A 13,440-nucleotide genomic window follows, 5' to 3' on the forward strand; every position below is an offset into this window, starting at 1 on the left:
CAATATTGAGTGTCGTACGGTGAAATAATTGGTGCTTCTTGGTACATTACACTGTACAACACAAAAAATAATTACAAGGTCCGTTGTGTACAAGATCCACTGCTTCCTATTAGTTTCTTTGTGGCAGCATTTATAAAGCAGTTTTTAATTGTTTCCCAGTTAGGGTCTGAGTTGTTGCTTTCGAACTCAAGCAGCGATATTCTCTGTTAGCAGGCTCCTTGAGTTTCTCTATACAGAATAGCCGTTGAAATGATTTTTCTGTCCTAATGGCGGCAACTTTTAAACGGATTGAGTCAATAAGAAAATGGTAGTCAGTAGCACAGTCTGCACTTCGTTTGTTGCACACGTTCAGAAGGAATTATCTCATCTTCTACTAATAGGTATTATGTGAGTTTGATTCACCGTTACATTGTCCGGCGATACCCACGTGATATTATGAATATCTGTGTGACTGAATATGCCTCCTTCAATAAAGGAAATGTTTAAACAGGCTTAAAAGAATAGTTCACCATATTTTCCAATTTAATGGCGTTTCATAGTTCTTTCTCTTCCCAAATTGTCTGAATCCAGTTAAGCGTTAAAGTCTCCCATTATCACAAATATATCTCTTACAATTCAAATCCATAGTTGATTGTAAAAGTAGTATTTTATACTATCAGAAATTGCAGTTGCTGCGTGTTCGGAAGCATGCAATTATGGTTTCAACACTATAAGAGAAAGATTGCGGGTTTAGATAGATAGTTCGGTAGCGAACGTTACATGTTGCAAATCGTGAATAGTTTTTAAAGCCAAAAATCGTCGTAGAGGGAATACGTTGGTTAAAATTTGATATAGTTTTGGTAATAATTAAATTTAAAATGTGTAACTGATTAATCAACAGCATCGGATTCTGGAATGCTTTGGTCATTGGTTCAGGATTTAGTCACTACCTGCTTAGTGTTATTCCATTCAAATTCGACAGGGGCTCGTTTGTTAACGGCAGGGTGTATCACTTGCAGCTGTGGTTGTCGTTTGCGTAGAATATGCTATAATCAAGATCTCTACCCCACTAACATCCATTCCCTATGAATGAAATAAAAATGCTGAAATTAATATCTAATATTGTTTACATCAGAATATGTAGTATGCATCCTCTAATTCGAATAAAGCTATTAATAAGGCGGCAGACAAAATAGCTTCGTAATTGATAGGTTTACATTGTAATACCAATTCCCATATAGCTTTATTGCAGTAAAATATATCAAATTTATATTAATTAATTAATATTTAATACTTGTTCAAGATGTTTTTATTAAACCTGAAACTAAACAACAGTTAATCACAACAAGTATCGCATGTCCTAAATACATATGTATGTACGTACTCGTATTGTTTTGAAATGATTTATATGTATCATTTAGTAGATTTCCCTGAGCTTAACACCACATTAAAATTACTTACAATTAATTAAAGGTAACAAAAACCTAAATATCATCATAAACATCATAAACTATAATGTTGTTTTATTATAACAAAAGACATAAGAAAGATACTTGAAATACAAACGCACACTCTCAGTTAATAAAAGACTTTGGGAACATAACCCAGCAGTTAACAGGGGGTCACACGGACATTTTTCCACATGCAAACATGTAACTACCGTGTGATCCATATGAAACTTTGTGTATGTAAAATTCACGTGTATGCCTTACATTTTTGGCAATGTGTTTAACAATCGGTCAATTCACAAAGTCTCTGATCAGTCATATTGTCATAATTTCCTAATGGTTACGATAACACAATAAACATAGCATACAGAGTAGTACTATTTTAGGACATTTTTTGCTTGAAAAGCAATAAAAACCATTGTGAAATATAAGGACATTATGACAATATGATATGATAAGACACCTTGTGAATTGACCAAATGTGTATTTTGAAATATAACACTGTCTGAGTGCAAAAAAAAAATTAAACAAAAAAGAGTAGAGAAAAATCATAACAAAATATATTTCATCAAATTAAATATATTTATTGTAATTTAAAAATGTATTAAATAGATATACATATGGGGCATTTCATGTCAAGTGAACCAACTTTTGAAATCGATGTCTTCCGATCGGGATGAAATTTGCACCAAGGTTAGCTCTATTGGATAGTAACTCAGACACAATTTTTCAACAACATCGGTCGAGAACTCTCTGAGTTATAGGGGGTAAAATTTTGACAATTTGGTCAAACAGGGGTTTTTTCTTATCCATGTAACTTATTACCTATTGTTCTTAGCAAAATGTGTTCCAAATAGTATAGATAGCTATTTCTTCGATCTTTCGAAAAAAAATATTTAAAAAAAAAAATAAAAAATTTTTAATATTTTTTTTCCGAAATCAAAAACTTTTTTGACTTTTTTTTAAAATGGGTCCTTTTTTTTTTTTTTTTTTTTTTTTTAAAATAAAGTTTAGTTATTTTCCTTGAACACCTACTTGGTCGCTTAGTGGGATGCGAGTGGGATATCTATCAAAATAAATATTTTGTAACTCAAAACATAAAATTTTTGACTTTTTTTGCAAAATCAAAAACGTTGTTGTTTTTTTTTTTCAAAATGGACCCTTTTTTAATCTTTTTTTTTAGGTCAAACAAAAGCTTAGATATTATCCTTGAAGACCCTTTTGGTCGCTTAGTGGGATGCGAGTGGGATATCTATCAAAATAAATATTTTTTAACTCAAGACATACAATTTTTTAATTTTTTTTTGAAAATCAAAATTTTTTTCCAATATGGGCCCTTTTTTAATTTTTTTTTTTTGCTCAAAAGAAAGCCTAGGTCAATTCCTTTAAGATATTTTTAGTCCCTTAGTGGGATGCGAGTGGGATATCTATCAAAATAAATATTTTGTAACAATTTTTTAATTTTTTTTTGCAAAATCGAAATTTTTTTCCAATATGGGACTTTTTTTTAAAATTTTTTTTTTTGCTCAAAAGAAAGCTTAGGTCTTTTCCTTTAAGACCTATTTTGTCACTTAGGAAGATGTGAGTAGGATATCTATTAAAATAAAAATGTTGTAACTCAAGACATTCAATTATTGACTTTTTTTTTGCAAATTCGAATTTTTTTTCAAAATGGGCCCTTTTTTAAAAATTTTTTTTAGTCAAAAGAAAGCTTAGGTCCATTCCTTTATGATATTTTAGGTCCCTTAGTGGGATACGAGTGGGATATCTATCAAAATAAATATTTTGTAACTCAAGATATACAATTTTTGATTTTTTGGCAAAATCAAAAACTTTTTTGACTTTTTTTTAAAATGGGCCCTTTTTGTAATTTTTTTTTTTGCTATAAAGAAAGCTTAGGCCTATTCCTTTAAGATGGTTTTGATCGCTTAGTGGGATGCGAGTGGGATATATATCAAAATAAATGTTTTGTAACTCAAGACATACAATTTTTGTGTTAAAACATTTATTTTGATAGATATCCCACTCGCATCCCACTAAGGGACTAAAAATATCTTAAAGGAATGGACCTAAGCTTTCTTTTGACTACAAAAAAAATTTTAAAAAAAGGGCCCATTTGGAAAAAAATCGTATTTGCAAAAAAAAAAGTCAAAAATTGTAAGTCTTGAGTTAAAAAATATTTATTTTGATAGATATCCCACTCGCATCCCACTAAGCGACCAAAAGGGTCTTCAAGGATAATATCTAAGCTTTTGTTTGACCTAAAAAAAAGATTAAAAAAGGGTCCATTTTGAAAAAAAAAGTCAACAAAGTTTTTGATTTTGCAAAAAAAGTCAAAAATTTTATGTTTTGAGTTACAAAATATTTATTTTGATAGATATCCCACTCGCATCCCACTAAGCGACCAAGTAGGTGTTCAAGGAAAATATCTAAACTTTATTTTAAGAAAAAAAAAAAAAAAGAAAAAAAAGGACGTGTTTTAAAAAAAAGTCAAAAAAGTTTTTGATTTCGGAAAAAAAATATTAAAAATTTTTTATTTTTTTTTTTAAATATTTTTTTTCGAAAGATCGAAGAAATAGCTATCTATACTATTTGGGACACATTTTGCTAAGAACAATAGGTAATAAGTTACATGGATAAGAAAAAACCCCTGTTTGACCAAATTGTCAAAATTTTACCCCCTATAACTCAGAGAGTTCTCGACCGATGTTGTTGAAAAATTGTGTCTGAGTTACTATCCAATAGAGCTAACCTTGGTGCAAATTTCATCCCGATCGGAAGACATCGATTTCAAAAGTTGGTTCACTTGACATGAAATGCCCCATATATATTAGGCCGGGTCGAATTGTATGGACGATAAAAAAGTAAAAAATCGTATAGCAGAAACGCAATCTACGGAATATTCTAAGAAAGTTTCCTCAAGAATCCATAGGTCTAAAACGAAATCCTATCTTGCACATTTCGACTTTTATCCAATGATATTTCAGTATATACATTGTTTTTAATAGTTTTTTTAATGGATAAAAGTCGAAATGCGCAAGACAGGATTTGATTTTAGACCTATGTTTTCTTGCGAAAAATTTCTTAGAATTTTCCGTAGAATGCGTTTATCCTATACGATTTTTTATAAAAAGGATCGACCCACCCTAATGTATATAGTTAAAAACAACAATTCTACAAACTAATAGATCGTGGAAATTGTGAATCGTATGTATAGCGTGAATTATGACATACACATGGAATTCCATATGTATCGAATACATGTCCCAATACATATGGAATATATGCCGTGTGACCTCCATTTAAGAAAGTAGTCAATGTAACCCTTAAAGACAGTAATTGTCACAAATGTCTTATCACTTGGCTGACTCCAATTTATATATTTTGTCATTTAACACGCATGTGCTCTTTGTAGTACAGAAGTACAGTAGTACAGAGAAGACAATTAAATACTTTATACATCCCAAGTAATCTAGCGCGAAGACAATTGTCACTTAAGTGTCTCTAAGTAATCTGGAGTGTAGTCACTTTAAACGTTTTGTGAGTAATTCGTACAAATTGGTTTTATTCAAATTGTTATGATGTAATTCTTATACCGTTTATTCGGAGGAAGGTTTGTTTACAAGCAATCCTTTATTAAACTGTCTTTGATGTAGAGTAACTTCGGGTAATATGGACTACCGTTTTGTTTTTTCTAAATTTTGGCCACAATATATGTATATGGATATTAAAAAAGTTGTGAAGCAATAAATTAGCTAATGTATTCACTAATTGTTTTTGCAGTTGAAAATTTTTTCGGTCAAAGGATAAAATATTTATGTGAAAATATTGTAAGGAACCCAAAAACCAGCATTAAAAAAATTGAAGGGTAATGTGGACTAATATTTAATACATAAAATTCATGAACCAGCTAATCATGAATGATTAAAAAATTTAATTTCAATATATTTTTATTAATACAAACTAAAAAGTCGCTTTCTTGGCTTAGATAGATTGCTTACAAAGTACATAGTTATTGTCGGGTAATATGGACCAGTAGTACATAATCAAGTAATTTAAGTGGTCCACATTACACGAACTTGGATTACAGTGGTAAAAAATTATTTTTACCTATTAATCTAAATGTACTTAAATTCTTACCAAATATATGCAAAACTACGTGTCCATTTTAACTATATAAAACAACAACAACAAACATTAAATTCTACCAAGTAACTGTACCAAATTTTGTTTCTTACTTGAGCCGAAAAAAATGTTGAGCACGCGCATCAATTTCAATACAAAAATAAAAAACCAATATATCAATTACTCATGAAAGCAGATGTGCAATTGTCGTTTCAAACAAATTGTAAAATGTACGACAAATCAGTTTTATCATACCTTCAATAGTTTCTGAAAAAAGACACTGGTCCACATTAGACGCATAGTCCACAATACCCGAAGTTACTCTACATGTTAAAATAACTAGTTACATGATCAAGTAACCAGATATGTATCTAGTAAAGTAACTGACGCTATGTAACCTGTATGTGAATCCAATGCGTTGACTACTTTGGACCAGCTATCGGAGAGTCTCATTGTAATCAAAAAGGTTCAATTGAGCCCCTGCACAGTGGACAATTTTGGTAATTTTCGGATCAAAAATCTGTAACATTTTAAGCTTTAATAGGTATTTTTAATCATAAACATCGAATTATTAAAAATAAAGTCATGAACGGTTAAAAATACATTTTTGATTTTGTTTTTGAGTTTTTGTATAAAAGTAATAGTACTATAGAACCTCCAACTCACATATTTTTAGACCGATTTCAAAATTTTAAACAATTATGGAGAGGCATCAAATTAATCTTTCATAAATGACTGAATATTTCGTGAAATTATATAAGTTTTTATATAAAGTTCAGAATTTTTTATTTATTGTTCGTAATTTTTCAAATTCAACAATAGTTATTTTAATTTTTTTCTACGAAAAGCTACTTTTTTTGCACAGTGTTTTAAAATTAATTTTATATAGACAAATATAAGACATTACTTGTTAAAATCGGTTTATATTTGCAAAAGTTATTAAACTTTTTTGAAAAAATTTACCTTGTAAATTAAAAATTGTAGAAATTTTTTTTTTTTTATATTTAGTTGAGGGAGAAAATACTATAAAATGTGTTAATGAAAAGTTGAATAACTTTTACAATTTGCATCCGGTTAAAAAAAATTAAAACGCTGTTTTGTTAGGAACTAAATTTACTTTATTTTATCAAATTGTCTGAATCGAGTTAAGCGTTAAAGTCTCCCATTATCACATAGTTGATTGTAAAAGAAGTATTTTATACTATCAGAAATTTCAGTTGCTGCGTGTTCGGAAGCATGCAATTATGGTTTCAACACTATAAGAGAAAGATTGCGGGTTTTAAATAGATAGTTCGGTAGCGAACGTTACATGTTACAAATCGTGAATAGTTTTTAAAGCCAAAAATCGTCGTAGAGGGAATCGGTTGGTTAAAATTTGATATAGTTTCGGTAATAATTAAATTAAAAATGTGTAACTGATTGGTCAACAGCACTTATAAACTTTTATAACCTATCATAGCAAAATAAGCTATGAAAAGCAACTAAAATCAAAAAAAGTTGATACATTTTTTCTTACATTTCCATTTGTTTATAAGCACCAAAAGGCAGCTAATTTTGATATATATTTTATATAATAATTTAAACTTTAATTTTATGTTAAAAATAGATCGGAGGCAAACGGCGCCAATAGTGCAAAGCCAAAAAACATTATATATTTTAAATGAATAAATTTCAAATCTGCTAACAATATATACAAAACTCATTTTCGAAGACTTCAGTGGACATAATAACTATAATTTCTGCAAATAATTATTGCTTGACATCTTAGCTTTACGATACAACTTGATTTATGGTTAATTTCAATCATATGTAAAAATCAATTATGAGATGTGCCCGCTGTGCCTTGCTTTGGACATGCACGCGTTAAAATAACTAGTCACGTAGCTATTGAAGTAACTAGTTCCCACCCTAAATGATGAATATTTCGGGACTATCTCCTAGAACTGCTGGGTAATAAAAGACTTTGGGAACATACATGGCTGTATATTTTTTCTCATACGATGATCGAACAAACAAAGCCTCATACACTGTTCCATGTATTTTTAATTTTAATTTAGCAGCATCTCATTTTTTAACACTTTCATCAAAAATGTTTAATGTTTCTTTTTGGTTTTGTTGTATTGTGTGTGTGTTTTATGATGAAGAAATAATTATTCTTTATGGCATCTCATATTTCACATCATTTACTATTCACTCCCCATTTTATAGACAGTTTTAAGTATTTTTTTTTTGCGGCTGATGTGTTTTGTTCATAATTTTATTTGGCTGCTTTGTTGGTTGTAGTGTATTGAAGTCATGTCAAAAAAATTATATAAAAATTTGTTAAATAAATTCTTCGCTAGCCTTCTAACCCCAGTGCCTCCTCAGCTCCTCAGCAGTTTCAGACTCTTTCGTTGCTAGTTTTGTTTACCTTTTCTTTACTTAACTTGGCCAACAATTGTTGTATCGTGTTCAGACAAAGCTTTTAACCTTTTTTTAGATTTTCATTTTTTTGTATTAATATTATTTTTCTTCTTATTTAACCATCATCATTTGATGGGTTTTTTTCCAAATTGTAGCTAAACTTGTACCAGTACGAACATTGTGTTCCCAGCCAAAAGAAATGCACAAAATATTAAAAAAAAAGACATAAGAACCCTCATTGTACATAATAGTGGATGGATGGATGGAGTGGAGTGTACTTGTAGTCAGTCAGTTGGCTGCTTGACTGGTTACATGGGGCAGAGAGTTTTGAGGGTATGAGTAGATTTTCATGTAAATAAATGTTAAAATGTTGTTACTTGGTATTGTTGTTATTGCCTGATTATTTTTGTTTTGTATTTATTTTGAAAAAGTATTAAACAAAAACCTTTTTAAAATACAATTGGTTTCTTGGCCATTGTTTTATTAAAGTACACTTTGTTTTATGTTTGTTTTTTTTTCTTCTTATTTTTGAGAAGTTCTAACTTTTGCTGGTTGCTGCCACTGCTGATTAATCCCCACATCATGTTGGGTCATCAGTAGGTTGCACGCATCTACATTTTTGTTTTGCTTTTGTATGCAAACAATCATTGTAATCGTCATAGTTGTTTGTTTTAACTTATTGTTATGTGACTACATTTCTTTAAGCTCATGTTAAATGTGTTCTTGCCCTACTTTGCAATTTATAGGGTATATTAGGGTTTCATAAATATTTCTACCCAATTAATTAAATAAAACAAGTATGAAAGTACAATCGATCAATCCCGACCATATAATACCCTACACTGAGTATATGAGCAAATCATTATACCCTACACCACCTTTGTGGGGAGGGTATATTGGGTTAGTGCTGATGTTTGTAACGTGCAAAAATATTGTCCCAACACCCACCTTAAAGTATACCAATCTGCTCAGGATCACTTTCTGAGCCCATTAAAGGTTTTCAATTGACCCAAGGACGAATTTGATTAGAATCGGTTCATTATTTCATCTATTCCCCATACGATTGTCCTATTTGAAAATAGTTAGTCATAGATCCCATATAAATTTTTAAAGAAAACTGTTTATAACCATCTTCTCGGTGTAGGGTATCATATGGTCGAGCTTGACCGACTGTACTTTAGTACATGTTTTTATCTTAAAAATGTTAATAATTATTTTTCGTGAGTGATTTGGTGTAGTGGGCCTTATTAGGGAGCTATGACCACTTATGAGCTCATCGTCATGAAATTAGGTCAAGTGATTTCATTCTATATGAAACTTATTTCTGTTGCATTTTATGTAGATACAAATACGAGTGGGTTTATATGGGAGCTATGGTCAATTGATCCGCAAAAAATTTTTAATTTAATTTCCTTTTATATAAAAGATATTTGTGGAGAAACTTTTTGTGGATATCTATATAAATCTGACGTTTATGAAAAAAAGTCCTATTTCGGAAGAACATTTGTATGGTGGCTATGTGAAATAATGGACCGATTTTCCTGGGCTTCATCATTGGACCGAAGACAATGTATGTGACAAATTTTATCGAAATATCTTCAAAATTGCGACCTGTACTTTGCGCCCAATGTTTACATAGACAGCCAGCCAGACGGACGGACAGACATCGTTAAATCGACTCGGTGGGTGTTGGATTGGGCGACCAGCCAATAACGGACTAGGTAAGAATCATTCTGTAATGCAGTTTCAACAATTACATTTTGATCTTATGTAGGAAAATATATTGTTGGTATTTAACATTAAAGTGTTAATTTATAACCCGTTATCAATTTTATACTTATTGTCAGATTTCATGAAAAAATTACATAATAATTGGTCTGTTCCAGTCATATTAGTCAGACTTACAGGTTTAAGTCAGGAATTCTAAGAATTCTATTGAAATGTTACGGTAAAATTTGGACCACATCGAGATGAATATTTTAATAATATACCGATTACCAAGAACTTATCAATGATGTGAGGTGGAAATGTAGTGACGATATGCGAACGTGGATTAACACTTTAGTTGCGGCCAAATATTGTAGATTGAAGTCAAAATACCTAAAAAGGCAGTAATTGCGACTCTCCGATGTCTGCGAACGAACAGAAAATAGTGCATTGATCACATTGCTACTATTCGCATAGTGCTAGAATAAGTTAAACAATATGGGACGGACTTAGAAGGAATGATGGCCACGAAAAAGTTTAAGTACTAGTGAGGCATATCAATCAACTCTTTTCGGGCATATAGCAATATTGCATTTAATCTTCTCTACTGTTTCTCATTGTCTTCGAGGAAATTTTGCTCTCGGCAATTGATACAGCACACAGTGGTATAGAAAAAAGATGGAAATAAATATGTAACTTCTAAACCATGGAACCGGTAATATGTCGTCATGAGTTTGCCAATTTTCAGTTGGAAATAAAAGTGTTGATCATAGATGATGATGGTTGTGCTTTAAGTACTGCCATTAATTGCTGCGGGGTAGCTCTGATAGAAGGTGGCATACCAACCTATGATCTGATAACATCCTCAACTGTGTGTCTATTGAAGCAAAAGGAATTTATTAATCCCACAGGTATTAACCATAATAAAACTATTAATATATCTACCTACTAAACTTTAATAATTATTTAATTGTATTTTAGCTGATGTTGAAGATTTACTGTTAAGTCTTTCCGGTAGTGATGAGAAAGATGCCGTTGTAGAGAAGCATGGTATAATTGTTACTGCCAGTATATCAGCTGTTGGCCAAGTCACAGAATGTTTTCAAAAGGGTTATATTCTACCAGAGACATTAGAACGTTTATGCGAACACTCTTTGGCCGTAAATCAACGAATGTTAGACACTATACGCCATGTATTGGTCAATAAAGTTAAAAAATGTATTGCCTTGCATCAAGAAAGTGCTGACGAGGAATTAGACGCCAGCGAATCATAAAATAAATAATGAACCACCACAAATACATAGATTTTCCAGAAATCAACGATTTTATTTTTTTAATTTTTGTAAAGAAAACATTTTTTTCCTGAATATAGACCTAAATACAAAGAATATCGATTTTAGAAATATCATATCAACACTTATTCATCTGTGGAAGCTTCCAAAACAGCACCCGAGTATGATAGATCCCAGTACTGCTCGACCTGATGCTTCTGAAAGAATTCTCTGGCCATTTTTTCCATGGGAAAAATTTTAAATTTGATTTCGCCAAAGTGTCGCCGTTGACTAGTGCCCTCATATACTAGCACACAGGAATTAGGAACTTCTTGGCCATCGGGACCCTTAACCATATCCTCCTCCCACTTGATGCGATGCAACATAAAACGTCGATATTTCTTCTGTTGCTTGGGCCCGCCTTCAACAACCACAACACAGCAATCACGAAACAATACCACTGTGCCGGTCATGTGCAGATGTTTGGCATTTGTTTCAACTTTAAACTTTTTGCTGGCATTATCCTGCAGATCTCTTATGCGATAAACACTAACATGGACACCGCAAGATGTGTCTTCTTTAATTTTGCGTACTTTTTTTTCGCTCTTCTGTTCAGCTGTCAACTTTCTATCATTGTTGGCATCTTCATGGGCCTTTTGCCTCTTGGCCATTTGTCCCCTTACATGGTCTTCGATTTTGGTTGGATCTTGTACAGCTTCAGTGCCCAAAACACGCATTAGATTGGATATGCGCAATTTGGGTTCCGGTGGTTGTACTAAGCCCAAGCGTATTTTTTTTAGATGACAAAATATGTTCTTAATTATCTTGTAAAGGGTTCGATAACCCCATCATAGCCAAAAAACTAAAAAATCCTATTTTTGGGATTTTTCGACACTTTTTTGAGAATTGAGGGATTTCTGATTTATTTTTAGTTTTACATTTTCAATAGAAAAACCTATATAACTGTAGATTTTCATTAAAAAATATTCATAAATAAAAATTTAATTTCAATTTGAAAAATTTGTATAAGGAGTGAGATCGAAAAATTCTTAACACACGTTTTTCATTACATTTTTTAACCCAAGTATTATTTGATTTTTTTTTTGATCAAGTTACCTTTGAAAAACATGTCAGTTATTATGTGTAATGTCAATTATATTAATTTTTTTGTTAATCTGATTAAAATGAGTGACCAGAAAAAAGTGCGTACTGAAATTATTAAATATTTTCAACAAAACCCAACTTGGTCTTACAAAAAGTTGGCCAAGCATACAAAGGTCTGCCGTCAAACTGTTTCCAATGTTATTAAACAGTACCGGGAGAACTTGTCAGTTGATAGAAAACCTGGTTCAGGTAGAAGGAATGGTCCACATGATGTTTCTAAAGCCAAAAAAATAGAACGCATTTTCAAAAGAGCTCCCAACACATCCGGTAGGAAAGCAGCCCGGTTAGCTCAGTGCTCGGACTATTTGGTACGAAAAGTTAAAGCTAATGCAGGTTTAAAAACATACAAGGCTCAAAAAGTTCCTGACAGGAACGCTACTAAAAATTTAGAGGCCAAAAACAGAGCACGGAAATTGAAGTCAAGTTTTATAAAAAAATATTCTTGCTGCATAATGGATGACGAAACGTATGTTCTGGCAGATTTTTCGCAACTTCCAGGTCAAAAATTTTATGTTGCTGATGCTCGAGGGAATGTTGAAGAAAAGTTTAGGACCCAAAAGCAGACAAAATTTCCCAGAAAGTTCTTGGTATGGCAAGCAATATGCAGTTGCGGCAAAAGAAGCCACTCATTTGTTACAACGGGCTCTATAAATACCGAAATTTACATCAAGGAATGTTTACAAAAAAGGCTGCTTCCATTCATAAGACTTCATAATGTGTCCACTTATTTTTGGCCTGACTTGGCATCCTGTCACTATGGCAAACAAGCCCTTGAGTGGTACAAGAACAATAATGTGGTATTTGTACCAAGAGAGGCAAATCCTCCAAACTGCCCGGAGCTAAGGCCAGTGGAGAGATATTGGGCTCTTGTTAAAAGAGAATTGAAGAGTACAAAAAAGGTGTCCAAAAGTGTGGTAGATTTTAAACGGAGATGGACTACATGTTCGAGCAAAGTGACAGAAAGCACTATAAAAACGTTAATGGAAGGGTTTCCGAAAAAGGTTCAAAATTTCATCACTAGTGATTAAAACTATAAAAATAATTTTTTTTGTAAATTGTAATAATAATTTCAATCAAATAAAAAAAAAATTAAAGCTGTAAGTTTAGTGGTTTCTTTTTTATAAACATATATGTATGTTAAGAATTTTTCGATCTCACTCCTTAATTGCAAAAACTCTATAAAAAGCATTTTATGCCATATTTTTCAAAAAAGTATTCTATGAATTTTTTAATTATCAAAAGCTATATGTATATATTTTTAAAAAATAGACAAAGTTCCCCCTATCTATTGATATATAACATGTCTACCTCATATTTTTTACGTGGTATATTAATAAGGGGAA

The 13,440-nt window shown here is 31.5% G+C and overlaps 2 protein-coding genes across 2 annotated transcripts; one reads left to right on the plus strand and one right to left on the minus strand.

Annotated features, from left to right (window-relative positions):
• Positions 1–10,368: 10,368 nt before the first annotated feature.
• On the plus strand, positions 10,369–10,982 carry LOC135949110 (uncharacterized). The gene is made up of 2 exons (XM_065498570.1): positions 10,369–10,573; positions 10,644–10,982. The coding sequence occupies exons 1-2, from the start codon at positions 10,369–10,371 to the stop codon at positions 10,934–10,936; spliced, it is 498 nt and encodes a 165-aa protein (XP_065354642.1). The 3' UTR covers positions 10,937–10,982.
• Positions 10,964–11,724, minus strand: LOC135949109 (U4/U6 small nuclear ribonucleoprotein Prp3-like). Its single transcript, XM_065498569.1, has one exon. It carries the CDS (start codon positions 11,668–11,670, stop codon positions 11,080–11,082), a length of 591 nt encoding a protein of 196 aa, XP_065354641.1. The 5' UTR covers positions 11,671–11,724; the 3' UTR covers positions 10,964–11,079.
• Between the last annotated feature and the right edge of the window lie 1,716 nt (positions 11,725–13,440).

Source organism: Calliphora vicina, chromosome 1, assembly GCF_958450345.1.
Source record: "Calliphora vicina chromosome 1, idCalVici1.1, whole genome shotgun sequence".
Classification (NCBI taxonomy): domain Eukaryota; kingdom Metazoa; phylum Arthropoda; class Insecta; order Diptera; family Calliphoridae; genus Calliphora; species Calliphora vicina.

Excerpts from the sequence above, each read along its gene's own strand:
- LOC135949109 (XM_065498569.1), bottom strand. The coding sequence starts at position 11,670 with ATGCGTGTTTTGGGCACTGAAGCTGTACAAGATCCAACCAAAATCGAA.
- LOC135949110 (XM_065498570.1), top strand. The coding sequence starts at position 10,369 with ATGGAACCGGTAATATGTCGTCATGAGTTTGCCAATTTTCAGTTGGAA. Across the intron at positions 10,574-10,643 it reads GGAATTTATTAATCCCACAG|CTGATGTTGAAGATTTACTG; the intron begins GTATTAACCATA and ends ATTGTATTTTAG.